General features: G+C 45.3%; 1 protein-coding gene across 2 annotated transcripts in view; it reads left to right on the forward strand.

Annotated features, from left to right (window-relative positions):
• Positions 1 to 17,076, forward strand: part of FAM131B (family with sequence similarity 131 member B) — a 56,004-nt gene extending 38,928 nt beyond the window's left edge. The window contains exons 4-8 of one of the 2 annotated variants that reach the window (XM_084832188.1): positions 5,681 to 5,774; positions 9,780 to 9,977; positions 11,531 to 11,674; positions 13,601 to 14,211; positions 14,945 to 17,075. In XM_084832188.1, coding sequence (XP_084688314.1) covers positions 5,681 to 5,774; positions 9,780 to 9,977; positions 11,531 to 11,674; positions 13,601 to 14,166 — 1,002 coding nt within the window. In that variant the 3' untranslated portion in view covers positions 14,167 to 14,211; positions 14,945 to 17,075. Of the gene's footprint in view, positions 1 to 5,680; positions 5,775 to 9,779; positions 9,978 to 11,530; positions 11,675 to 13,600 lie in introns of both variants that reach the window. The other variant, XM_084832187.1, reaches the window with a different exon arrangement.
• The last annotated feature ends 10,066 nt before the right edge of the window (positions 17,077 to 27,142 follow it).

Raw genomic sequence — 27,142 nt, forward strand, 5'->3', positions numbered from 1 at the left:
ACTTAGAACTAAGGCCATGATTTGGCCTTCCAAATATACAACAGGCAAACCGTGTCTTAGACCCGCTTGTCTGTTCTTCATAAGTTATTTCCTGTCTCCAAGATGTAGGAGCCTCTGGAGGCAGAGCACTGGCTATAACTCTAGTTTGTCAATTCAGATATCACACCAAACCACAGTTAGCACAGACCATGATTAGAAAACCTAGGTCAGGTTTTTGAGGGCCTTTAAGTCCTCACTTCCTGCTGAGGTTTAGACTCCTGGCGGCCTTCCCCCTCTGCAAGGGTGGGGGACTATTAAAATGGTCCGCCCCTGGAGATTAATGGATTCTGATGGATTCCAGAGGACTCTGGGGGATTTTCCTGCTGGTATGGCTGGTGCTCCTGTCGAAGCCCAGGTTGCTCTGTGGAACGCAGAGATGACTCGGGCGGTTGACACGATTGCGCCCAAGTGCCCTCTCCCTCTGAGCAGAGCCTGGCCAGCTCCTTGGTATACACCTGAGCTGAGGGCAATGAAGCAAGAGGGGAGACAGCTAGAACGCAGGTGGAGGAAAACTCATGCTGAGTCTGACCAAACACAGGTAAGAGCCCACTATCAAGCCTACTCTGTGGCGGTGAGGGTGGAAAAGAAACAGTTCTTTTCCACCAGCATTGCATCTTCTCAGTGTCATCCACTGGAGATTTTCCGAGTGGTTCGCAGCCTGTTACATTCTGGACCAGGGAGAGAGACGGTGGAACCCTCAGTAGCACGCTGTGACGAGTTTGCACGGCACTTTGAAGATAAAGTCGCTCAGATTCGTCATGAATTGGACACCACCATTAATGCAGTTCCATTGGTACAGGCGTTCAGAGCACCGTCTGGTCTAGTTTTATTGGATGAGTTTCAGTTACTGAGGCCTGAGGATGCGGACAAGGTGCTTGGCCAAGTCCGATCGACCACTTGTGTGCTTGACCCTTGCCCTTCATGGCTTATTAAATCAAACAAGGAGGGGATGTCTGGCTGGGTCCAGGAGGTTGTAAATTCCTCCTTGAGAGAGGGAGTGGTGCCTGCCACTTTAAAAGGGGCGGTAATTAGACCACTCCTGAAAAAGCCTAACCTGGACCCAGAGGATTTTAACAATTATAGGCCAGTGGCCAACATCCCCTTCCTGGGCAAGGTGCTTGAGCGGGTGGTTGTAGGACAGCTCCAGGCACTCTTGAATGAAACGGATTATCTAGATCCATTTCAATCGGGCTCTGGAATGAGCTCCCTAGTGAGGTTCGCCTGGCACCTACATTGTATTCCTTTCGGCGCCAGGTGGAGACCTTTTTATTTTCCCAGGCATTTTAGCATTTTAGCTTTCTAAATTTTTGGCTTTACTGTTTTAAATCTGTATTTTAAACTCCTGCACTGCTGCTAGGTTTTATTGTGGTTGTATTGTTATATTGTGGTTTTAATGTTCTGTATATTTTAAATTGTTTTATTGTGTGCTGTTTGGTTTTAATTTTTGTGAACCGCCCAGAGAGCTTCGGCTATTGGCAGTATAGAAATGAAATGAATAAATAAATAAAAATAAATTTAAGTGACAACGTACCGTTTAGCCCTTTGTCCAGTCCTTTGGTACCATCCCTAACTAACTACCCTTTACCCCACTCCTTCTTTTCACTCCATCTATTTTTACCCTATCCTTTTAAAATAAAAGAAGGCTTGCTCAAAATTATTCAAACATAACTTCTTAGAACTGCAAATCAATCAATAAATCTAGACAGCTCTGTAAAAACAGATCATGAAACTTGCCTTTGGAACCTCTTCATTTCAGCAAAAAAAACAAAATAAAAATCAGGTGCAACATACTCCAATAGCCCTCACTGTCAGGGAGTGGTTACTAAAAATGTTGCTAGATAACAAAATACCCAGGGTGCAAAAGCCATCTAGGTTATGTGCAACAAGAATCTTAAATAGGTACTCACTCAAAATCAAGCAAGTCAATCTTATTCCATCTTGATCTCAGTATACACACTTGGACAACTACACATACAAAGAAGAAGATCATAAGCATTGTTTGCCAAAGGTCCGTCCAGAAAGGAATATAGCAACAGTAAGCCACCTATAAGGAAAAATCGCACCAAGTGAGGAGGAAAGAGAGTTTCCATCAATGTGTACTCAATAGAGCGAGCAAGGAAGAGACACATTGATCATGTCTGTATTACGTCCCTTCCTCCAAGGAGAGATCAGCTGACATACATGGAGTTACTCCACTTAATCTTCACAGCAGCCCTGTGCAGTAGGTTAGGCCAAGTAATGATGACTTTCTCAAAGCCACACAATGAACTCCACACCATGGCTGAGTGTTGATTTGAACCCTTGCCTCCTGTGTCCAGTGCTCTATCCACTATATCCACTGATTGGCTCTATTATTGTTATGCCCAGTCCTCTGCACATTTACTGATAAGGCCAAACTACATGTGGCATTTCTTAAAACCATGCACAGTGCTACCACTTCCATTTTGAAAGAGAAGCAGCTGTAGACCCCCAATCTTCACCATTGCTCACAGTCCTGCAGTGGTTTCCCATCCCAAATCCCTCCTGGCTGCTATTTCCTCCCAACCATGCTATTTGCAGTAAGCAGCATCTTCAAGGGTAAATAGTGGGGCGGGCAGGGAGGGATTTTCAGTTGGAAAATGGTACAGGGAGTCTAATCCAGACCAGGACCTTTTTCATGCATCCCAGGGTTGCTTTTCCTTCAAAATAGCATGCAGTTTGTCCCTCAGTGAGTTTAGTGCAGTTACTCGCAAATGAATGTAGGTTTGCAGGCCATCCCTAATTGAAATGCAAAAGTACCCTATGATCAAAGGGTAACACAAAGGTACAGCTGCAGGAAACAGCGCACCAGAAAAGTTGCTGCAGATTTTGTCTGTGAGATTCTTGTCTGCTGATTCTTGTCTGTTTATGGCAATACTACTTATTTGTGTATTTCAGCTCCTAATTAAATTTGTGAAATGAAAGAGAAGGTAATATTGGAACTTAGGCGAGCTTGATCATGCAAAAAACCCGAAACCAACTTTTATAAATGCTTTAAGGCCTAAGTAATGAATGAAGCTAAGCTGTAAAATGTAAAATATCATTTGTACCTAAACTTGTTTGCTTTTATTTCTTAATGATTTTGAGCAAGTTATGTTTATACATGGTCCCCACCCCAACAAAAACAGAAGAAGATCCCTGATGAGCGGACCAAACATTCCTCTGGAGTCCAGCAATGGCCAGCCACATGCCTTTGGGAATCCCACAAACAGGCTACCCTTAATTGAAATGCAAAAGCCCATCAAATGAAATACGCCTACTCTATTAATTTCCCCCAAGCTGGTACTGAATAGTATGCTGCTCCTGTACATGGATGTTCCATTCTTAGCTATCCTGGCTAACAGCCACTGATGAATTTTGTCTCTCTAATCCCTTTTTCTCCATCATGAAATTTTATTTTGTTTGGAAAAAAAAAAAAGTCAACAAAAAGAAGAATAATTCCCTTTTAAAGCCACCTATGCCACATACAATTTTTAGGGTGTTGGAAGTAAATGAAAGGAGTGTTCCTCCTTTTAAACATATTGAACAAATTCCTTCCATTTTTATCCAGGCATCTTTAATTCCTTCTTAAATGAGCATCATGACACTTGGTTTCTGTGAAGAGTGGCAGCGGGACTTGAGGTTTCATGCTGTTGAGCAAGCCTGGGGCTGCTCTTGAAGAGCTGGGATGGCCTGGAGCCAATTGTTGCGCACGCACACAACACTATTGCCTCCAGCACTACGCCAGCACCTGAGATCAACAGCTGGGCTGGGCTAAGCCCAGGCCCAAACAGCTGAACGAGATACTGTGACCAGAATGGGGAGATACAAGCAGGACCAGGAGATTCAAGCAGCTGTCGGGCAATGAGACAGTTACTGTGGAGTGAGCTAAGCAGTCTGGCATGTCCTGAGACTCACTCTTACACATGCAGTCACCTCACAGTGTACCCGTGACTCATGTTCTGCTCCCTCTTTTTCACAAAAAAGTTAGTACTTCATTAAACCTTCCACAATTACTTTGGACATTTTTTTCAAGATCCATCGGGATATTTAGTTTGTTGCAGCAAAAAACAACAGAGTCCACATAATAGATTTGCTAGTCTTTTTGGTGCAAGACTGTTGTTTTTTCAAGATGTTCTTCACCCCATCTATTGTCCCAGCCATTTTGCTTCATTAGCAAAGACATTGGGGGGCGGGGGGTCAAAGAAAGTTGATTTTTGTGCATATCCACTGATTCACCATAAACACAGAACTAATTTCTTGAGATCTTTGAGGTGACGGAAGGAAAGGAGCTGTTATTTTTTAACTTGTATAATAACGACGTGACATTCCCATGGAGGTATTTCAGGCTAATCACAATCCTTATGCAAAGTGCTTTGAACGCTCAAGAGCCCTATACTATAAACACGATCACATCTCAGGAATAGGAAGCATATGAGAATGAAGAGACCACACATTATAAAAAATAAAAAATAAAGCTGCCATTGAAAACAGCAGACCCTTGTCAAGTTCTCCCCCTTTCCCTTGTAAGATACAGCTCCACTTATGCCATGTCCTACAATAATTACAACTGAGTGTTTCCACTCCAGTGGCAGCCAGTGATGTGGGCAGGGAAACAAACAGCATAATGACATCAGGACATGAGGTAAGTTGTGGACATGTTGTGGGGCTGTGGGGGAGGGAACTCAACACAAAGCTGCAGTTTTCATCAGCAGTCCACCTTGTCTTGTAACTTATAGTTCTGTCCTTTGTGCTGAGACAACGTGGGAAAAACTGAAATAAAAAGGCATGCTACAATAGGCCATAGTCTGGACAAACACTTAGCTTCACCTTTAAAATACTTTTCTGGCCTCCTTCCTTATTTCCTCAGGCCCTACTCAGGCGTTCAAAAAGAGGTTAGAATCAACACACGAGGGGAGCACCTCAGCCCCGCCCCTCTCCCTTGGCATGTTTGTCACCCAGGTCTGAAGAAGAGAGCCTCCTCTATCCGTGGGGACTCTCCACGTGATTGAAAATGCTGGAAAATCAGGGTTCTCAATCACGTGGAGAGTCCCCACAAATAGAGGAGGCCCTCCTCTTCAGACGGTTGCCCTCCACAAGTAGAGGGTGATGAACAGGACCGATAAGGGAGAGGGGGAGGGCTGGAGCACTCCCTCCCCTCACATATTCATTTTAACCCCCTTTTGAATGCCTGAATAGGGCTCCTGTGGTATCTGCATCCAGACAGTATTAATCTTCTACTCTCATTCCTTTCCTGTCACTTGCACTCAGGTGCTTTATATACACTACAATCTCACCTTGATTTTTTGGCTTTCTCATAAATAAATAAACTTTAACAATTTGCTGGCAAAAAGCATACCAACCAGTCACCAAATATAGCTCAGCACACCAGGCTGGCCCAAGAAATTTTGGTGTTTGAGGCAGAAAATCCAAAGTGATCCACATACCCAATTAATTTCCTTCCATGGGCAGTTCCTTATCTAAACAAGCACCGTGCAGGTTTTCTGCCCACTGAATTATTTTCCATCTTTGTTTCTTCTCCTTCAGTTTTATACTTTCCCCCTGTTCCTTGTGTTCTTAGAAGTCCAGATTGGAATGTCTCCTTTCCTCCCCCCTCATACCTTTACATAATCTGTCTTTTCAGCTCTCCATGGAAGACACAACCTCCATACTGCCCAAGCTGAAGCGAAACTCCAATGCATATGGGATTGGAGCTCTTGCTAAGTCATCTTTCTCTGGTGAGGATCTCAAACCCTTGGATCTCAAACCGTCTTACTTCTTATGAATCTTGGTATTATCTTCTTGCTTCTGCTCTTACCCCAGATACCCTTTAAAAAAAACTGAAATGACTTCATTACTCACCCAAATTCCAGGCTTGAGTGCCACATACTCTTCAGTTCCTCTAAGTGCCCTCCTATGCTGGAACTCCTTCACACATTACTTCTCCCCATGATAAATGTTCGTGTTGGTATAAGTGATTATGTGATAAGGTGTGAAGGGGAGAACCCTCCTGAGAAAGACATTGTGCAATGAGGCAAAAACGAAACCCCCAATAACACTCAGGTCACCCTCTGCACATCACAGGATATGTGTTTCTGCCAGCACTCAGACTTTTCTGATACGGAGAGTGAAGTGTGAAAGGTCCTTGTTTCCTTTAAGGTCTGGCCAGTGAAGGGCGGCTTCTCAGTCTTTCTGCTCCACCTCCAAACATGTGGCTTCTCTAAAGTTTTATGCAGATCTAACCCTTTATTTCGGTTCAGGCTTTCATGAAGTGCAATTCCATCCGGGGGTGGTGGTGGAGGAATTGTGCCAAAGGGGAATTCATAGAACTAAGGAGGTTTCTAGAAATCTCCCAGAGGCCCAGTGGCAGCTCGTGGCCACTTGGGCTGATGGGGTGGAGGGAAAGGTCACCATAGGTGGAGCCAAGAGGTCACCGAATCCGCAGCAGCTGGCAACCCAAACCATAGAAAGAGGAAACTGAGGAACATTAACTTTAAGATCATACCTGCAAAGGGGGGGGGGACCTGCACAGTAACACACACAAGCAGTCTTTTGAATTCACTACCACCAGCAACCCATAGCACAGAAAAGGGAAGGGAAACTGAGGCAAATTAACTGTGAGATCATGCTTGCAAAGCAGAGGGTGGGGGTGGGGGTGGGGGTGGGGAAATCTCCGCAGCAACACAAAAAAGCAGTATCTTGAATCTGCAGCAACCCATTGCACAGAAAGGGGAAAGTGAGGTAAATTGAGATGATGCCTGCAAAGCATCTTCATAGGGGGATCTTCATAGGGGAGGGGATCTTCATAGCAAGACACACAAGCAGTTTTTGGAACTCAGGCACAGGGGAGCTGAATCAGTCCCATATTTGGAAGTAAGGCACAGAGGTCCTGCTGGATGGCCTGCTTCTTTGCCTGAATGCCAACCTGCCATCTGTGTATGTTCTGAGCATGCACGATTAGCATGTGCAACAACAAGCTGCAAAAAACAGCCTCTAGAGGACTCCTGAGTCCTCCTGAAGGACTCAGGTCCCCTGGGAAGCATTCTAAGGAGATCGCTATGCTTAGCAACTGGATTGGGTGCAGCTGCCCTGCCCTTACATAGGACCACCTCTGCAAAGGCCTTTGAAGTTCTGGTCCAGTAGCAAGGAAAGGGAACGGGTGGCAGAATCAGCCATGTTTTACAACCTTACTTTTATTGGCAACTAATATGTTACAGTGTGTTAAAGCAGCTTGAGAACGTTTAGCCTTTCAACTGCCTGAATGTATACTAAATAATGTGATTGTTACGTGTTCATAATTTTTATGGGCTGTTCATGTCTTGGGAACTCTATAATAGGTAGAAAAATTATGGTATGCTTAGTTTGTCCATACTTTTTGTGTAAGCAGAATGCTGTGTCTGAATAAACTTTAATTGATTAAGGGCGCAATGATATGTCAGGTTAGACAGAAAAAAGTCCTACAACTCCTAGCTGGGAGTCGTAGGACGTTTATCTGTCTAAACCTACATAGGATTGCACCCTAAGTTATAAAAATCTATGGTAATGGGGGGAGGGAGGGGGAGAGGATAGCTAAGATCAACTGTAAGTATGTTTTTGAAAGAGCAGAAAACTCATTTCTGTATTAACATGCATAGAATCAATACATTGTGTAGTTTATTAAGAGACTATAATGGCTATTAGATGTTAGTGGCCTGTTTTCCAGATGTTTTAGGGCCAAGCTAAATGTTTGTAAGTTGAACCTCCCCACCTCCCCCTGTTGTGGTTCTGATTAAGTACTTGTGATTATACTGGGGCCCCAATTAGCCCCCTGATGTCCAGTTTATTTTGCAGCTTTGGGGTGATGAATGGTTGCATTGTCCATTGCTTGTCAGGTTAAAAGTTGATAACGGAGTGCAGTTATGGGGCCTCATGCTATATGTTTCCTGATCCTTATACATTTATTTCATAGGAAAACGCAAGTAAAGGTAGGGTATATAGTCAGGGCCAGAAATATTGGAACAAGGATAACTGTTTTGGCAGTTGGCCTTTGTACACCACCACATTGAAGTTGAAAGGAAACACACCCAGATGGGAGCAAAGTCAGGACTTTCAGCTGTAATTCAAGGGGTTTGATAAAAGTGGGGCACTAACCATTCAGGAAGGGCAGCCAGTGGCATACACCCCCCCCCCACTGTTGGTGGCTCATAAGTAATGGAACGAATGGCTGACAAGCAGCTGCATGGTCAGGGGTGGCCTGTTTCCTGGGTACCTCATCACCAATCAAGCAGATAAAAGGCCTGGAGGTGGTTCTGAGTGTTACATTTGCATTTGGAAGCTGTTCACTGGAACTCCCAACATGAGGTCCAAAGAGGTGTCCATGTGAGTGAAGGAGGCCATCATTAGGCTGAGGAAACAAAATAAACCCATCAGAGAGATAGCAAAAGCAGTGGGAGTGGCCAACACAACAGTTTGGAACATCCTGAAAAAGAAGGAATTAACTGGCAAGCTCAGCAACAGCAAAAGGCCTGGAAGACCACGGAAGACAACTAAAGTGGATGACCACAGAATTCTGCTCATGGTGAAGAGGAACCCTTTCACAACATCTAGCCAGGTCAAGAATGCTCTTGAGGAAGTAGGCATGTCATTGTCAACATCTACAGTCAAGAGACGGCTTTATGACTGTAAATACAGAGGCTTCACAACAGGGTGCAAACCACTGGTAATGCTCAAGAACAGACAGGCCAGATTAGCCTTTGCCAACAAACACCTAAAAAAACTTGCCCCGTTCTGGAATAAGATTCTTTGGACTGATGAAACCAAGATTAACTTGTACCAGAATGATGGGAAGAAAAAAGTATGGAGAAGGAAAGGAACAGCTCATGATCCAAAGCATACCACATCATCTGTCAAACATGGTGGAGGCAGTGTTATGGCATGGGCATGTATGGCTGCAAATGGAACTGGGTCACTGGTGTTTATTGATGATCTGACTGCTGATAAAAGCAGCAGGACGAATTCTGAAGTGTATAGGGCTATACTTTCTGCTCAGATTCAGCCGAATGCTGCCAAACTGATAGGACGCCACCTCATCTTGCAGATGGATAATGACCCAAAACATACAGCAAAAGCTACCCAAGAGTTTCTCAAGGCAAAGAAGTGGGATGTTCTGCAATGGCCAAGTCAGTCACCTGATCTCAACCCAATAGAGCATGCTTTTCACTTACTGAAGACAAGACTGAAGGCAGAAAGACCCACAAACAAGCAGCAGCTGAAGGCAGCTGCAGTAAAGGCCTAGCAAAGCATCTCGAGGGAGGACACTCAGCATTTGGTCATGTCCATGGGTTCCAGACTTCAGGCAGTCATTGACTGCAAAGGATTTTCATCCAGGTATTAAGAGCAATCCTTAAGTTTGAAATGATGTTGGTTTGTTCCATTACTTATGAGCCACCAACAGTGGCGGGGGGTGTATGCCACTGGCTGTCCTTCCTGAATGGGTAGTGCCCCACTTTTGTTGAACCCCTTGAATTACAGCTGAAAGTCCTGACTTTGCCCCCATCTGGGTGTGTTTCCTTTCAACTTCAATGTGGTGGTGTACAGAGGCCAACTGCCAAAACAATTATCCTTGTTCCAATATTTCTGGCCCTGATTGTATATTGGAAGTATGTGTGAGGGAGGCGAGAACAGGGTAAAAACAGTAGGCACGACAAACAGCTCTGGAACTGTATAATAGCCCTTTCTTGTTTTCTTAACGTCTGGCGCCTTAGGGATATCCCGCAGCATGAAGGATCATGTCACCAAGCCCACTGCTATGGGACAGGGCCGCGTCGCACACATGATTGAGTGGCAGGGCTGGGGCAACGGCAGCAGCCAGCAGCAGCATCATACTCACGAAACAGTGAGGAAGGATGCCGATGCTTACTCTGACCTGAGCGATGGGGAGAAGGAGGCACGATTCCTTGCAGGTAGGCTACCACTCTTTTGCAGTCCATCAGGGCATGTTTCCCGGTGGTGGAGGTGGTATGTGGGAAACAGGCAAGGACTGTGTGGCTTGACTTGACTTTGCTGAATTGCCTGGATCTTCTCTTTAATTTCATTTTTTCCATTAGAGTCAGTATTAGAGTAATCCTGGAGCTATTTGCTCTAAATCAGGGGCGAGGCCAAATCACGGGTCAGATGGCGTCATTGCCCCACTCCTGCTCCTCCTCCTCCTCTTCCAATTTTTCTCTGTGCTGGGAGAAGCGGGGAGGAGCAGCTGCCCTTCCCAACATGGACTGAGTCCCTGGCTTTGCGCAGCGCCCCCACAGACACCACGCGCCATGCAAGGCTACTCTGCTGGCGCAAGAAATAGCAGCTGTTCTTCTTCTTCCCACCACTGGCAGGATCCCCAATGCCCACATCCCCGCTGTTACCGCTGATCTCAGATTGGAGATGCTCTCCGGGGTGGCAGATTCCTCCAGGGGGTGAGGCGTGGAAGCCAAGCCCTGCCCCCTGGAGGAGCCCCAAGAGGCTCCGTGGGCTTGGTTAGGTCCACAGGCCAGTGGTTCTGCACCCCTGCTCTAAATGCATCTTCTCTCTCGGTTGCATAGGTGGATTGAGGAGGTTAAGGAGCTGATGGTGGTCCTGCCTTTTGGGCGAAAAGCTTGGACATCATGACCTTCCAGTCTCCTCCAGTTTTCTGAGTCTGAGATGGAGCAGAAATAGCCTGAGAAACATTTCAGAGAAGACAGGGGTGCACTCATTCTGGGGAACAGACTCTGGGCACATTCAAAATCAGTCAAGGTGGATTAGCCGTCCCTTAATGCTTTTTTGACTGCCATACTCTTAGAGCAGAAATACACCAAATAAGAAGTATGAGATTGCTACTGAAAACACAGCCCAGTGCTGAGTTTCTTGCTCCTTCTGCACAGGCGTGGTACAACTTACCTCTTGTTCTGACATAATTTACACTGTGCATTTCCCCACTCCCATTCCATATTACTGGCTTCCATTAGTGGGGGTGTGGAAAAGTTCAGCATAATGGCATCAGAACATGAAGTAAGTATATTATACATGATTACAGAGAGGGAATGAGGAAGTTTGACACAGGGCTGCCATTTTTGCTCCCCAAACTGTGTTCCTTATTCCTGGGTAGTTTCAACCTTAATCAAGTTGCTTAAAGAATTTAATTTATTCCCACATCTTTATGTGTGAAGTGGGAATTAAGTGATTTCAAGTTTGGAACCAGGTTATGGCAGTTATTCTAGATTATGTTTGTCAGCTCTTAAACTATACAATGCTGGGATGCGGGTGGGCAGTTGCACAATTGCACAAAAGATTGGGCCAGGCTGTATTGTTGAGTTGCTAGACCAGCCTGTAGTCTGAGTTCCTCAGGGACTCACATGGGCTGGGCAGTGAGATATCTAGGAGACAGGCCAAAGTGAAGCAGCAAATGCGTGTGGGGATTGGCAGGTGGGGGGAAGGGAGCGGAGTAACTCCATCCACCACTATCCTTCTCTCCTCTTCATCTGTAACAAAGGGGTGATGGAACAGTTCGCCATCTCAGAAGCCACCCTCATGGCCTGGTCTTCCATGGATGGTGAAGATATGAGTGTCAACTCCAGCCAGGAGAACCAAGCCGGCAACTACAATGAGAACTACCAGGAGATTATGGAGAACCAGGGTAAGTATTAGCCTCTCCTCTTAGGCTTCCAAGATGCGCAGATAGGGCTATAGAGAAACGGAGGATTCTCTGGCAAACCAAGCCTCATGGCTTTGGAGTAGGCCAAGGCTATACTGATTCAAAGAAGAAGAAGCTCCATTGCCCAGCCCTGCACTACACTGGCACTGATGCCCAGGCCCCTCTCAGTTGTTTCTGGGACTTTCCTCTGCTCTACTCTCCCCACTGCTGGTGTTCTGTAGTGGCTAAGAGCAAAATCACGTGTTACACTAATCAGCATGTAACTGAGGCTTGTCTTGTGTTTTACTGTTGTGTGAGCACACACAGCCCCAATTCGGATCAAGACCACTGCTCTCAGGGAAGGGAGAGTCAAACCTTTTCCCGCCCCACCATTTTTTCCTGAAATCCCTCCCCAATGGGGGAGTGTTAAAAAAAGAAAAGGAAAAATGACTCTAATAGAGACTCTTCATTTTAACTTTGTTTAAAATTTTGTTTTAACCCCCACCCCTATTGGTGGTGGTGGGGGGTGACTTTGGAGAACAAAACTGCTGGGGGGAAGGTTTAACCCTCCACTCCCCTTTCCAGAATGAGGTGGTCCCAATCTGAATTGGAGCTGCACATGGTTACTCAGAGTTAAAACAAGACAAGCCTCAGCTACATACTATGCAATTAGCATAATGTGCAGTTTGGCCCTAAGAATATGGTCTGTAAGCCAAGAAGTTCACAAGGCGAAATCTTACATCAGCAATGAACATACAAGGTGGCTTTAAGCAAGTCACTGTCAGCCTGTGGACCCTCCCCACCCCACAACCCCATCTGCAATACAGGGATAGTAATAACGGCCTACATTATAGGACTATTATAGGAATTACTGAGATAATGTACCTAAACCACACTGAACACTTTAAAGAATTATATAAATGCTAGATAGTTTATTACTAATACTACTTTGACCACCTCTGTTCTCAACCCTGTCTGGAATCTGTAGTTCCCAAATCTGTCATGGAGGGAGCAATCCTATGGCCGCTAGTCAGCAGCTAGACGGCCATAGGATATGTGGTTTTCCGGCAACCAACCTCGGAGCCCACACTCCAAGGTCAGTTCCTGGAGAACCGACCTGCCCCCCCTTCTGCGCTGCCTCGCAAGCAGCGCAGAACAGCCCTGCACTCCCTGCTCAGGAGAGGAGCATGGAGCGGCCCAAACAGGGCATTCCAGCGTGGGGAAGGCAGAAATGCCAGTACAACACATCCTGTGTTGTCCAGCAGCCTCCTCCCCCACTCCGCCTTCTCACAGCTAGACAGCCAAAATTGGCTGTCTAGCCGCAAATGCAGGGCAGGAGAAGCGTGGAGGGAATGATCTCCTCCGTGTTTCTCCTGCCCTGCATTGGCTAGGTGGTCGCCTCCGAGTTCGGAGGCGGCCGCCTATCCCCACAGGATTGCCCCCTAAGGGTAATTTAGGCCTAATTGTAGCTAGGCTATACCACTTCAGTGTACAAGTGGGGGCTCACATGGTATAATGTTCGTCCAGATCCCACCCCTGTGCTCAGATCTCTCCACCTATAGGACCAGAAGGGTTCTCGCCTTGCCTAGCCTTCTCTTCAGTATACTAATTGTCTGTGTGGCTAGTTTTTTGTGGGTGGGGGATCATCTGGTAATGTGAGACCATCCATACCTGCAGTCTGAAGTGGTACACCCTAGATACAGGTTTGCCACTTCAGTGAGAACTAGACCATAGTGTCCATTGTTGATAAGGCTGCAAATTCCCTGACAAGCCACAGCCTGATGGAGCTAAGAGGGTTCATTTTCTGGCCTCACCATCACGGTTCCTTGCCTAAACTTTCCACTCTTCACTTATGCCTTCTCTGACTCTCCTTCCTTTCTGCCTTCCACATTTTATTGTTGTTCTTCCTCTCCCCTCCCCATTCTGCAGATCACCTGGCCCAGGCACAGTATGACAGCTGGCCTCACTCTTACGTCTCGCAAGGCATGTACTGCCTGGGTTCATCTGATGCCTGGGAGACCAGTGACCAGTCCCTCATTGCTTCCCCAGCTGCGGGCTCCTATCTTGGCCAGAACTTTGAAGAGTCCCAGCCCAACCTGCAGGAAAGTGTTCTTATTCAGAACAACCTTATCCAACAGCACCAACTGTTGCAGCTACAGCAGCAGCAGCACCAGCAACTGCAACAGTCCCTGCTCCCCAATACTGATCTTGTGGATGTATGGCCTGCTCAGACAGTTCCTAGTGGTGGCGGCAGTGCTGAATCGGGCACCTTTGTGGGAGTTCACACAGAGGAGGAAGAGAACCCCTTGCTGGAGAAAGCCCCACTGTTGAACAAGAAGCCCTCGCCAGAGGAGGACGATGTTGTGTGCCGGGACCTGGAGTCCCTTTCACCTCGGGAGGAGCCAGAACCTGCTGCCCTCAGCCGCAAAGTCTCTGATGTTACCTCCTCTGGAGTGCAATCTTTTGATGAGGAGGAAGGCGAAGCCAACAACTGATGCTGCCATTGAGGAACCCTTTGCCATTATGCATGGGAAACACGGGTGGGGGAAAGTGACAGGGAAGCCCCCCTCCAGCTCCTAAATTCCCCAGGCATGCTAGCACACTTGCTTGTTTTTAGTTTTCTGGAAAGGTCAGCCAAGGACCAAATGTGCTGGGCATTGCTAAGTCCCCCTCTCCTCCTGCACACGTTGGGCTGAACCTTCAAGACCTACTGCCTTGCACACCCAGGCACAGGGAGCTCAGGGAATGCAAGATGGTGGCATCACATGGACATGGCTGACTGTGGATACAGGTTGTGCTGGCAACAGGGATGTGGCTTTCGGGGTGCAGATTCAGTCTTAACACAGCAACTGAGAGGATGCCACTACTGTCTGCTTTGGCTGTTGGGACCTAAGGACTTCTGAGAATGCAGACAAGAGTTTTAAATGGTGTCATTGTGGAAGAGGAATAGTGAGAATGCATGGCTAAATAGACCAGCTGACAACAAAGGCCCCAGGCAGAGTCATAAAGTCTGCTAAAGGAAGTAAGGTGCTATCTGGAGAGAAGCTCTGCACTTGAGGCCTAGATTCAGAGGAACAAGATGTGGAGGGAGTGACTCTGTGGATACAGAGCATGTACCAAAACCAGAAGTGGGCTCCATGGGTACCAACTATCTTATGATGTGGACAGAGCTGCTCTGTGAGTCCAGCCCAAACCTCATTCTCCAGCACGTGTGCAGAAATTGCTGCAGAAATCCTCCTCACGCACCCCTTGTTATCTCTGCCTTCCTGGGAGCTGGAGAGGGGTTTCCTCCCCTATTTAGTGGGCACTGCATGCAGGGGAGGGGGGGGGGTCATCTGCCAATTTTATATTTTATGCCGGCATGGAGTCCTCTCTTTCCAGTCGTGTGCAGGGAAGACAAGCAAAGAAACAAGGAAAGCAAACACGAATGGCTTCAGTACCTGCTTTCCAGTTTACATTAGGGCTTTTGTTGTTGCTTTTTTTTTTCTAAATTTTTGTATTTCCTAGTTCTTTTAAGCAGTGGCTAACAGAGGGAATAACATGGGTGCCACCTAGTGTGAGGTAATACTCCTTTCCTTGGATCACCAGATCTTCTGTAGTGCCAAAATACTGATGAAGCAATTCTGCTCTCTTTCCATTAATTTATCTCTCCTGCTCTCTCTAGTTTTTTTTTTTCTGTTGACAATGTAAATATTTCTCAGGCCTCATTTCAGTCAAGAATAAGGAAAGGGTAAGTGGGGATTTCTTCTCATTTTACAAGGTTTTTTTCCTGAGGGGTGTGTGTGAATGACATCATGGCTTGAGGAACATATATTCTTTGGTCTACAGTTGTCCGTCCTTCTCGATTGCTGGTTTGCCAAGAAAGGAAAGGGGGGACTAACTGCATAAACCCACATTTTAATCCTCTCGGAATCTCCAGCCTTCTGTGGAAAATAAAAGGTGGGAGAAAACAATGGTGTGAAACAGTTAAATTTGCCAGGGCCAACCAAAAGCATGTGGCAGAAGCTTATGTCAAATAAGGAAACACTTGCCAAAGGTGACCTTGGGGTTGTCTAATGACAGGAAATGGTCCTGTCTTTGTTCCTCTCTGGAAGTACATAATCTCCCAGCCTGATCTGTTCTCCTGATTGTCAAAGATGGCTTGCCACTAACCTATTTTCTATGGGGCAGCTGGCTACAAGATTTAGGAATAAACCATACTGAAGTGCTTTGCTTACCCAGATGTGAGACTCTTCATATAGAAAAAAATGTTGCATTCAGATGTCATCAGTAAGAGGGGAGGTCCCCTGCACTTTCGATGAAGAAGAGGAGAGGGAGGTTTTCAGTTCATAAATGTCAGAAGCAGAGACTCCGTCTTCCACCATTGCACTTTCCTTGGAAATGCTGTCATGACAATAGACAAGCGGTCAGGCAGACGTAATCACAGCAAATGCATGAAAGAAAAGCCTTTCCTCAACCCTTCTCTTCCTTGTCTTCATTTCCTTACTCTTCCTGGCTCCTTGAGTGGGGAGGCAGCTCAATTTCTGAGCATTTAGAAGCCAACCTCTTTTAAAAATATGTTTACATGCTACAGTGCCAACCTCTGAAGGCGAAGAGGGTTGGATACAGCACTGGTCTGAATATGGGGGTGAAACCTCATGTTCCTGCATTTATCTTCATTGCTGCGTTCTGGCTGTCAGTCAGTTGTGGGGGAATTCTGCTGGCACTGATGATGTGGAAGCAAGAAAGTGCAGAGGGCTCTTCTCTGCAAATGAAGAATTAATGAGATCCCAGTTACCCCAACATTATCAAGCCTTCAGCGTAACCAGAAAGCTTTGAGATGTTCCCAGTATTGTTGGGGGTGGGGGTGCAGATTCAGACAGCCTGCTTCTTTCCTCCAAACCATTATGCTCCACGTGCCTATCCAGGACCAGGACTAAACCTGGATGTTTACGGTAATTCTGTTTCAGTGTAAATGTATTCTGCTTTCATCTTGGCACTCACTGGATTTGATACAAGTGGTTCATGTTGTTTAGATCTGTTCTTTTATTGTCTGTCTTTTTTTAAAAAAAATGCAAGCAACTTGTGCATCTGAAAATATCATGTGACACACATGTTTGGGAGAAGTATATTTTTCTCTGTCTGAGAGATGATATAGAGGGACACATTGCATGGAAAATGGTAAGGAAAATAACAGGAGAAAGAGGGGTAAGCTGTGTTGTGGCAGTGCAGGGGAATAGTACTGAACCACTCTGCAGAGTGAAATAAAGAATCACAGCTCTGCTGTAGAATTCTACAGCCCGTTACTCTAAAGTCCTACCAGAAAAAGACACCATATCTCTATTAAACTGTACAATTTCTGGGGGAGGTTTCTAAATAAACATAATTGTTTCAGGACAATTAAACTCCATTTAACTTTTGTTTCCAAAAGGGGTCTTGCCTTTTTGTAAGCCTTTGCCATTTTCTCCTACATTTAAGGTACATTTGATTCAGCTACCAAAGCCTTGCATGGGTAGAGAAAGAATTTCTCTCTATATATATTCCTAAATTTCAGCCCTCAGTTGGAGCGGCATTCCATGATCTCAAGGGGTGAGGGACTTGTTTCATTGGGCCAAACTGAGAGTACCTATGTTGGTCTGTTCCAGCAAAAACAAGGCTTGTGGCACCTTAAAGGGCTTCTTCAAACGGAGCTTTTATCCTGTTACTGAGATTGGTTACTCGCGGAAGTTTGTGGGTCCTTTAGATGATCAGAAATAATGAGCTATCAAATTACCACACTTGAGTTCCCTCATGAAAAAGGAAAACCCGTAATAAGAGGGGCTGGACCACAGCATCATCTAGTGGCTGTATAATGAAACATATGGAAGACTCAGATAAGGGGGGAAAGGAGGGGAGGAAGTGGGGGGAGGAAGCTCATGTAAAGGGAATCTGTCGTGATCCTGCATTTAAACAAAAGCAGAAAGCCCCGTTTTAGATGCAGGATTTTAAGCTGGCGTAGAGATGCTCAAAGACTAACCATATATATTGGGGCATGAGCTGCTGTACAAGCTCCATTGAAATGAATGGGAGCAGCTCAAAAATGACTCCTGATGGATGTGCCCAGTGTCACCAACAGTAGCAGATGTATTGAAGATATAAACACTGGTAAGATAGGGTGAAAGTACACGTGACATGGGCAGACCTGTGTCTTTGAACCTAAGTTGCTGTCAGTAAAGTGTTAGGGACAAGTATTTCCAGCAGAGGAACAGCAGGCAAGAGAGGGGGGTAATGAACCATCCTCACCACTTTTCCTCCACAATGCCTCCCTCCAGCTGTTTTCTTATTTGCTGGGTTTATTTCTGTTATTGGAGCCCGACTGGGAGAAAAGCAGCTGGGGGAGAGGGTTGTAGAGGGAAAGCTGCAGGTTGAGGGAAGGGATCATCACAGCACTCCTGCCTGCTTGTCTCAGCTGGAAATGGATACCTCACTCCACCAGTCTATGGTTGTCTGTCAGAAACCTGTGTGAAGATCCCAAAGTGTAATTCTACCCATAGAAAGCTCAGGGCTTTTCTACATGAAGCTTTTAACCCACACCTTTACTGAGACTTCTGCTTCTGGATTCTTTCTGGGATTAAGATCGGCTTCTTTACACGTGTTTTTTCCCAGGGTTCTCTGCCTTTCTATATGTTCCATTACACAACCACTAGGTGGCGGTGTGGTATAGTAGAACTGCGGAACTATACGAGGATACTATCATGCCATTCAGATGAATACCAGACTTTCCTAATTAGGAAAAAAAATGTGATAATGGTTGAAAGCACAGGAAAGACTCTGGAGAATGACGTCGTGTAAAGGACCCACAAACTACGGCGAGTGTGGAATCATGAGCATACAATAAAAGCCTCATGTAGAAAGGCTAAAGAGAGAGATATCTTGTAGATTTATTCATTTGGAGAAACAACCATCTAGGTCAGTGGGTGCCATGTTTATTGACTCTCAGTGATTCTGAATTAATGTGTGCATGTGCAGTAATGTTTTTGTATTTTGCTATGGTACCCGAGTGCATGTACACCCATTACATGTGAACTGCGCATGCATGCATTTGTTTTTCGTTGCTTGGTCTCTTAAGTACACTTCAACAGTGTGAACGATCAAGTCGCCAGGGCCAGTTGAAACCTTGCAGTTCAAATATGCAGGTCAGATATGATATGTGGCAAATGTATTTTGCGCTCCCACATTGTTTCTTTAAAGTAATAGACAATAGACCTCTGCCTAGTCGGTGTTGAACGTACTGAGTTGTCATTGAGGTTGCAGGGTAACACCAATAGAACTAACTTGTGTGCTGAAGTGTGAGACATCGTTTCCGGATGCCTGAAGACTTACGCACATAACACTGATTACACCACCCTCCCCTTGTCTATGGAGTACACATATCCAGATTTTTTTAAATTAAAAAATGAACTGAAATCTGGTCCTGCACCCTATTTTGGTTTCAGCCCAGTTTTAACCCTCTGCTGCAGTACTGCCAGGCAGAGCCTAGTAAGCAAAGCCTACGCTCTGCACAAAAGGGAATCCACACTGATGCAAGATCACACCACTCGCATGGCTGAGCATATGCTAGCTAGCTTCATTGTAATAGATTTGATTCAATTTATAAAACTCATTTGAACAGGTAGTAAAAAGTCTTGTCAAAGTGCATTGGAGGGACCTCTCCATAAAGTATCTGTCATGAAGGGGGGGGGGTGCTGGTTTTTTGGCCCCCAGGGGAGAGAACTCTAGTCCCTGCTCCCAAGAGCAAGAAATCAGCTGCGGCAAGAGCACACTGCTTGTTCATTCCCATTATCCTTCATCCACCCTCCTCACAGGTCTTTCAAGTGCTAGAAGAGCAAGAAGGGGAGCATAGGTTGCAGATCACACCAGATGTCTGTGGGGGGCCCTTCAAATAACCATGGGCTCCAGGCAGCTGCCTAGCTTCACTGGGTGCTAGCACTGGGAATGCTGAAATGGGAAAATATGACGTTCTGGGATGTACCGAGGAAGGGAGTACATTTTTCTGTCTTTGATGCCTGTGAGGGTGAATTTCGGTGTCATATTTCTCAAACGTTTTCCCTTTTAACATTAGTGCAGCTTTGGGGGTTCTGAATTTGATCAGAGTGGTGGTGGGGAGATACCTTCCCCTGTGAGTAATTCTTCATATTAAATTGACCCACCCATGGGAGAAAAGATCCCTGGTCCTATGTATGAATGAAAGCAGCAGATGGATGGGGTCATTTTTAGCAAACCAGCAGCCTGCAGGGAAAGGGTGACACAAACTCCCACCCACCCTGCCTGTGGTTCCAATAAAATTTGGAGCCCTCTGCAGCTGCACTAAAGTTTAAGAAGTCAAGGCACTTCCATGTGCCTCCTGCATCACACCCAATTTTGGCTGAAGCGCATTGCAACCCTCATTCATTATTTCCCATTTCTCATCTGGTAGCACCCAGTTTAGTAGCACTGCTGCCTTTGTTTTCTTCCAGAATAAGGCATGTCGTTAAGCTGGGATACTTATCTTGCCGCAGATGGGCAAGCATACCCAAGGTGATTGGAAACTGAATACTTTAATACGTAGAAAGTTAGGTCTTTCCTCCATGATCAGAGCACTTCCTCTCTCCCTCTATTTGGAATCATTTGTTATTCATTTATTTTAAAGATGTTTAACCTGGCGTTCAGCTTACAATATTACAGAAACATGAACCACTACAATTAAACATGGGCCCACACAAAGCGGCAGCTAATTATTTTAAAGTACCAAATGCAGACTGGAATAAAGGAAGGTGCTTCACACCTTGGATAGCTCCTTTAGTCCTGACTGAAACCTAGAGTGGATTCACCACCCCACTGACATCGGTGCCACCAGCTTCCAGTGATCTCTAGGGAGAGAGCATCCTTATAGCCATTATGACAAACCTGCAAGGTAGGCCAGTATGTACCATCCTGATTTCACAATGGGGGGGGGGGGCAAGGCTGGGAGAATAGTGGCTTCCCTAAGTGGCATTGAACACAGGAAGCCAGACCACTGGTCCACTGAGCTCAGTACTGTCTACACTGAGTGGCTGAGGTGAGATGTGGCCCCAGGTCTTCTCAGCTCGTAGGGCATTCTCTCACCCACAACGTTTTTCTAGTTTCTTTGGCAGCTCACTCACAGATAAAGCAGAACAATCCTATGGCAATTGCCATGTCTGACTGACAGACTAGGAAATGGCTGATACAGAGACATCTCACACTTTCATCTAGGCAACTTTATCTTCAATATATTCAGAAGGGTAGCTCTGATGTAGTAGACTTCCAAGTGTTTGCTGGATCAGTAATAAGGAGCACAAATCAGTGGGATGTGTTTCCTCCCTTGATCCACCTGCCAGGCTGCATGCATTTCACCCTGTCTACAGGCTTGAAGTGAGGTGGGATACCATCCCACCTCTTTTTGGGTGGGACTAAAAACACCCTGCTTTTCAATTGCCCTGTTTAAAATGAAATCATCCCCACTTTCTTTTTTCTCCCACTACTAGCACTGACTGTCCAGAATTGCTAATAATGCCAACTGGCTGTTCAGGACAGGTGGGGTCTTGGATTTAGTTTCCCACTCATTACTCCTCCATACCAAGCAGCTGATCGTGGTGGTTATTAAAAACTGGGACGTTTTCCTGCACAAGCACCATTAAAAATAAACCAACACCACACAAGAGCACAATAGTTCCTGTCCATTTCAATGCAGCTTGTATGCCATTCTAGTGCCCAATGTCAAATTAGTGGGACTTGGACTTTTCCAGTTCAGGAACCAAAATAACTTGGATTGGCCCAGTTAGTGAAAGACGTTTCCCATAGGAGTTGGGGCACCTCTGTAAGGCAAGAGAAACAGGTGTTATACAAATAGCTACTGTTGCCCATACACATGACTGGGAACTATTTCACCCTGAGGAAAATCCACTTACCTTAGAATAAGCTCCATTAAACTCAATCAGCCTTACCTTTCAGTAGACATGTATAGGGCTGTGCTGCCAATTTATCATTCTTTCTTTGGTTATTTTCATAAGACCAAATTCAGCCCCTCAGCCAGGTCCTGTGGGTGACCTCATGCCCTCATTTAGAAGCTTTGTAGCTGCGCAACAAGTACATAGCAAGAGCAGATGGATGTGGGTGATTCAGCTGCTAAAATGAAGTGATTCGCTGCACCAGTTTTCCATCAAATCAGCAATGGCATCAGAGGCTTTGCTGTTGTCTTACAAAGTGCTCTAATGAGAGCTTTTTATCTGTCTGTCTATTGTATATGAGAACAGTGCAGGAGTGGGGGTACTATTGTGTCTATACATTAAGAGCTCAGTAGTAGAAAACCACACTTTCAATCTCTGCAGGAGCTATCTACGCTTGATGGTGACACAATCCATGTGTGTGCCAAGTTCAAATCAAGCCATGGGGGGAGGGGTTAAAGTAGGAAAGCAACTGGTTTCCCCCAGCTGTTTTCTCCTTGTGTTTACCTTGGAGCTTCAGAAGGAGAAAAATGACAGGTTGGAGCAGCTGTGTGTGTGGGGGGGAAGCAGCAGTGGAACAGTTTAGTTCTCTTGGCTGGGTGCTGCTTTTCAACTTTGTTGTTGTTGTCGTCGTCGTTCCCCCCCCCCCCCCCGGCTTTATATGAATTGGGTGGCAACCCACATTCTACCACATGGGAACTGCTGCTGTCAAGTGTACTTAAGACCCTCTGGCCTAGTTTTCACTGACTGGTAAGCCTGGAATTGGGCTGTACTACTTTAGGTGGGGGCCCATTTGAGTGCTCCTCCATATAAAACAATTCCCTGCACACAGAACACTAGATGTGGGGCTGGAGGTGGGGAAGTGTTCTAGTCTAGCCTCCCAACATGTTAGTTTTCTGTATGCAAGTTTTGTTGGTATACATTCAAATCATGTGAGCCCCCAATTGCAGCCTGAACTCGCACAGCCTCTAATGAAGTTGATCGTGTCAGTGGTAAAGTAGATCTCAGAGTTCATTCTAGATATTCCCTGAAATCAGTGTCGCTTTCTTTCCATATGTTCCAGGCCAGGCTTATCTGTATCCCATTTCTTTTGACATCTTGTCCTTTCCAGAAATAATTTCCCACTTCTCTTTCTCTAACAGTTATAACCACCCACATCTGGGTTTTGTCCCAAAGTCAATTTAGGCAGTCATGGAGTCTTGGGTATTAATTTACTCTGCTTCCTTCTGTTGTTTCCAGGAACCATACTGTATGAGAGGCAGAAACAATTTTGTGAATATAAGCTAGTATTCGTTACTATTTCTCTGGTTCATTTGGTGCTGTGCATGAAGTGGTGGAATTGCTGAAGAATCCTTGGGGTTCTCCAAGCTACAAAATGGGCCTCAAAAATAATTTTGAAACAAACAGGACTTTTTAAAAAGCTCTTTTAGGGGTGGGTGGGTCTGAGGGGTACTGCAGATACAGGGGCTGTGTATAAGGGAGCAGTGGAGACTGGAGTATTAAAGCACGTTTAAAAGTAATCAAACATCTAGGGCTTAAGGTTCCCCCCCCCCAAATGTATGAAACTCCTTTTGCATAAGAGATTACTAGGAGGGGCCAATCTTAAGACCTTTTCTTGCTCTGAGTTTCTGAACAAGGGATAGAACTTAGATTCTTCCCATCCTTAAAGGATGGCATTTATTGAGGTCTGTGACTTTTCAGGGAGAAAAGAGAGAGTGGGGAAAGAGCAGGACAAGAAGTGGGTGTGTAATGTTGAGCCTTTCACCCTCTCTGTCCAGGGGCACCCTAATAGACAAAAACAGATTTGCCTTTGGTCTTCCAGCTCCAAAACATCTTTGCTTGAAACTTTTTTGCTGGTTATTCTGCGCATGTTTTGATAATGTGACTTAATGAGAATATATCTCTCATATATATATATATATATATATATATACACACACACACCATATATATAAATTATATATATATATATGTAACTATACATATAGATATAAAAATTATATGGCGTTTCATGCCTGGTTGTGGTAAAAGCCACTGAGGAAGAGGGAGCATTGCCTGAAAGGGCATGTAAGAACCTCATGAAGATATTGTTATTAAACAGCACGTGGTTTTGCCATTGTGGTTGGTGGAATTGTGTTTTATTTCTATGGGGATGGTTCACCAGATGCACTGTATATTCTGAAAAGGAAATCAAAACATTAAATAGTCCCAGTGAAAGGTGAAAAGAAAATGTGGATGGAGATGAAAAAGCACCAAAGGTATTTCCCTCCACACAATTATCATTTTGCAAAGACATCACTTTCCCCCACTGGATTAGAAGTGGCACTGTGGTGAATGCAGCCTTCACAGTTAGTATCTGGTACGTGGTACTACCTTTTTGAGTTGCAGAACAGTAGGCAGCTTGGGGTCAAACATTACTGTAAATACCCGGTTGCTCCTGAAATGGCAGCCATGCATCTAGGCCTCCACTCCTCCTGCATAATGTCTTTAGAACTTGCCTCATGTTGTGATGTCACAACATTCCACACTTCCCTGCCAGCAGCCGCCAATTCCTTGGTGGTGAACCTAGAATGAAGTGTTGGTATAATCTGAGCTAAAGTCTACCAGATTTTATAGAGCGGAAGGTTGGGAAATAGATGCACGGCTGCCATTTGTGGCAGCAAACATGTTTATACCAATGTATTTTGGGCCTTTGAGTATATCTGTGCATCAGATATAGCTGAAAAATGTAGCATCATTAGCAAGGTGATTGTGTACTTTAAAATAAGATAAAAATCATTCTTTCAGTGTTCTTTAATCTTAAATGCAAGTTAACAACAAGTTAAGGGGGGAAATGGCTTCTTCCTTCCCCCTGCACCCACTCATTTCCCTCCATGGAGATAATGCCCAGATGCTACCTGATACCAGTGAAAGGTCGACCGGTTGCAGCCCTTTGGCAATGGAGCTCCTTGCCTGGGCAATCAAACTTGTGTCTTCCTTTCTTCCTGCTCAAAATGAACTTCGATTACATTCACAAGGAAACATTGGGGAAGGGGGAAGAAAGGGAGTCTGAGAAGGAACAGAGAATGATCCAGGAGAGAAGAGTCTGTTCTGAGGGAACATTGAATAGATGAAGAGCAAGACAGCAGGGAGTAGGAAGTTCCAAGGAATACAATACTGCTGCATCCCCTAACCAAGGCCTGTGAAGGTAATATTCTTGTTCACATGTATGGTGGAAAGTATCAGAAGAATTTATCCCACCAACTCCCTGAAGAACACACTAGCAGGTACTGGGCACCTTACGTGAGTCCTGGGACAATTTAAGTAATACCATCTGTGTTGAGATGGTCTAAAAACAAACAAAAGAAACACTAGCTTAACTGACAAGAATTTAGGTCTACAGCCCAGGCCCCTCAAAACTAATACAGTGTGTAGAAAAGGTATTAACACACAATGTAAGAGCAAAAAACAAAAAAGTTACATACCCAACGTTCTTTCTACAGAATTTCTTAAAACCTACCGCTTCATAAATAAGGCCTAGCTGGCTTGTCAGCCAGTATCTGGGCTGTAGTACTTCAGACTGCAGGTAGGGGCTCGCATGACCGCATGGTTCTCAGTGCAAAATAATTCCCTCCACATGGAAAACTAGGTGACAGGAAAAAAAGGTTCTAATATAGCCTTCTCCATTACATTCTAATTTTCTAGATGGAGGCGCATTTAGTCATATAACTCCCCACCTGCTCTCTGAAGTGGTACAAGCCAGACATGGGTTTTACCACCTCCGTGAGAACTAGGCCATTGTCGGTTCTTTAAAATTAAAAGGTGCGAGTGAAGTCACTGTATTAACTGAATGGGTTTCTTGCACTGTATGTATTAACAAATATATTTTCTATGCATTACTGTAACTTGGATGTATGTTTTGGCAATATTTAATGAATTTTGTGAGCTGCCCTTTATTTTAAATGGAGTGCATCAATATAGCTGGGCAAATCCAAAACTATTGATATCCCCCAAGTGCAAAGAAAGGAGAGGCTATGTGGGTGTATGCATACCATATGCAATTGCCTGTGAATTTGTCTTAGCTTCTAAATCGAATGAATTGGAGCCTCATAAGGCCCTCAGACATCCCATGGAACATTTGAGATGCTGTCCTAATTCTCACTGTGCTATTAAATTGGTTTCTGGATTGTACCACTTCAGACTGCAGTTTGGGGCTGATAGAACTGAATGCTTCTCAGTTTTAAAAAAAAAAATCTTCCGATATACAGATGACATGTCAGAAACCTGCCTGATATCCATTTTTCTATGTGCAAGGATTTATTTTTTGTATGGAGGAGTATTCAGTCATGTAATCTGCAGTCTGAAGTGGTTCAGCCCAGGCACAGGTCTACCATATCAATGAGAACATTGCACCCAAGGGTGAATTTGCAGAATACTTAGGACAGAGCAAGAGGTATAGGCACATATGCCACAGCTTGGAGGGTGGGACAGACAGCACTGGCTCCAGAAGAAAAATTGTACCTTTGACTGACTATGCTGTTTATTGCTTGGAAGGAAGAGGCACTGCTTGCCTTCCCACCTCCACGTTTTAAGTGATAGGCTTTTCAGAGTGTTGAAGTGACAGAACCAAAATGTGATGTTCTATATCAGACCTCTCCATTTTTGTTCAAAAATGGGAAGAGGAAGGGGGATGGCAGAGATTTTGAAATCCGCCTACGGTACAGAAATGTCTAATCACATTTTTTAAAAATATCCAGGTTAATGAATTCTGAAAAACCAGTACCCCTTTGGTGATGTATTCATAAACATTAATATCAGAATCCCCACACCCATGCATGCATCTTTTAACTACAGTGAGAGAGCAATCCTATGGCTGCTAGACACTGTCTAGTGGGCCATAGGATATGGTCTATTCCAGGAACCGACCTCAGAGCCCGCACTCCGAGGTTGGTTCCTGGAGAACTGATCTCCCCCCTCGTCCGCACTGCCTCCGAGGCAGTGCAGAGAAGCCCCGTCCTCCACATTCAGAAGACGAGCGCGGAGTGACTGAAAGGGGCTGGGGCTGGGGGCGTTCTGGGGCGGGGAGAGCGGAGCTGCGCATACGACACATCCTATGTGTCGTACTGGCAGCTTCCTCTCCTAGCCAGCCCCCCCGCTGCTGTCTAGCGAAAAAGAGCAAGGCAGGAGAGGCATGGAGGGAACGATCCCCCCGTGCTCTCCTACCTTGCTTTGGATAGGCGGTCATCTCCAAGGTTGGAGGCAGCTGCCTATCTACTCAGGATTATGCCCTAAGGGTGCAATCCTATGCATGTTTAGACAGAAAAAAGTCCTACAAATCCCAGTATTCCCCAGCCATCCCCATGCTGGCTGGGGAATGCTGGGAGTTGTAGGACTTTTTTCTGTCTAAACATGCATAGGATTGTGCCCTAAACAGTGGTATAAAGGGTGATTGAACCATGTGTAGAAGCAGCTGATCTGCCATTAATATATCTTGGGCATAGCCACATGGGGGGTTTGTCTAGCATTTAAT

This window comes from Heloderma suspectum, chromosome 2, assembly GCF_057233095.1.
Source record: "Heloderma suspectum isolate Gila_16-S chromosome 2, 16-S_ref, whole genome shotgun sequence".
NCBI classification, from domain to species: Eukaryota; Metazoa; Chordata; class Lepidosauria; order Squamata; family Helodermatidae; genus Heloderma; species Heloderma suspectum.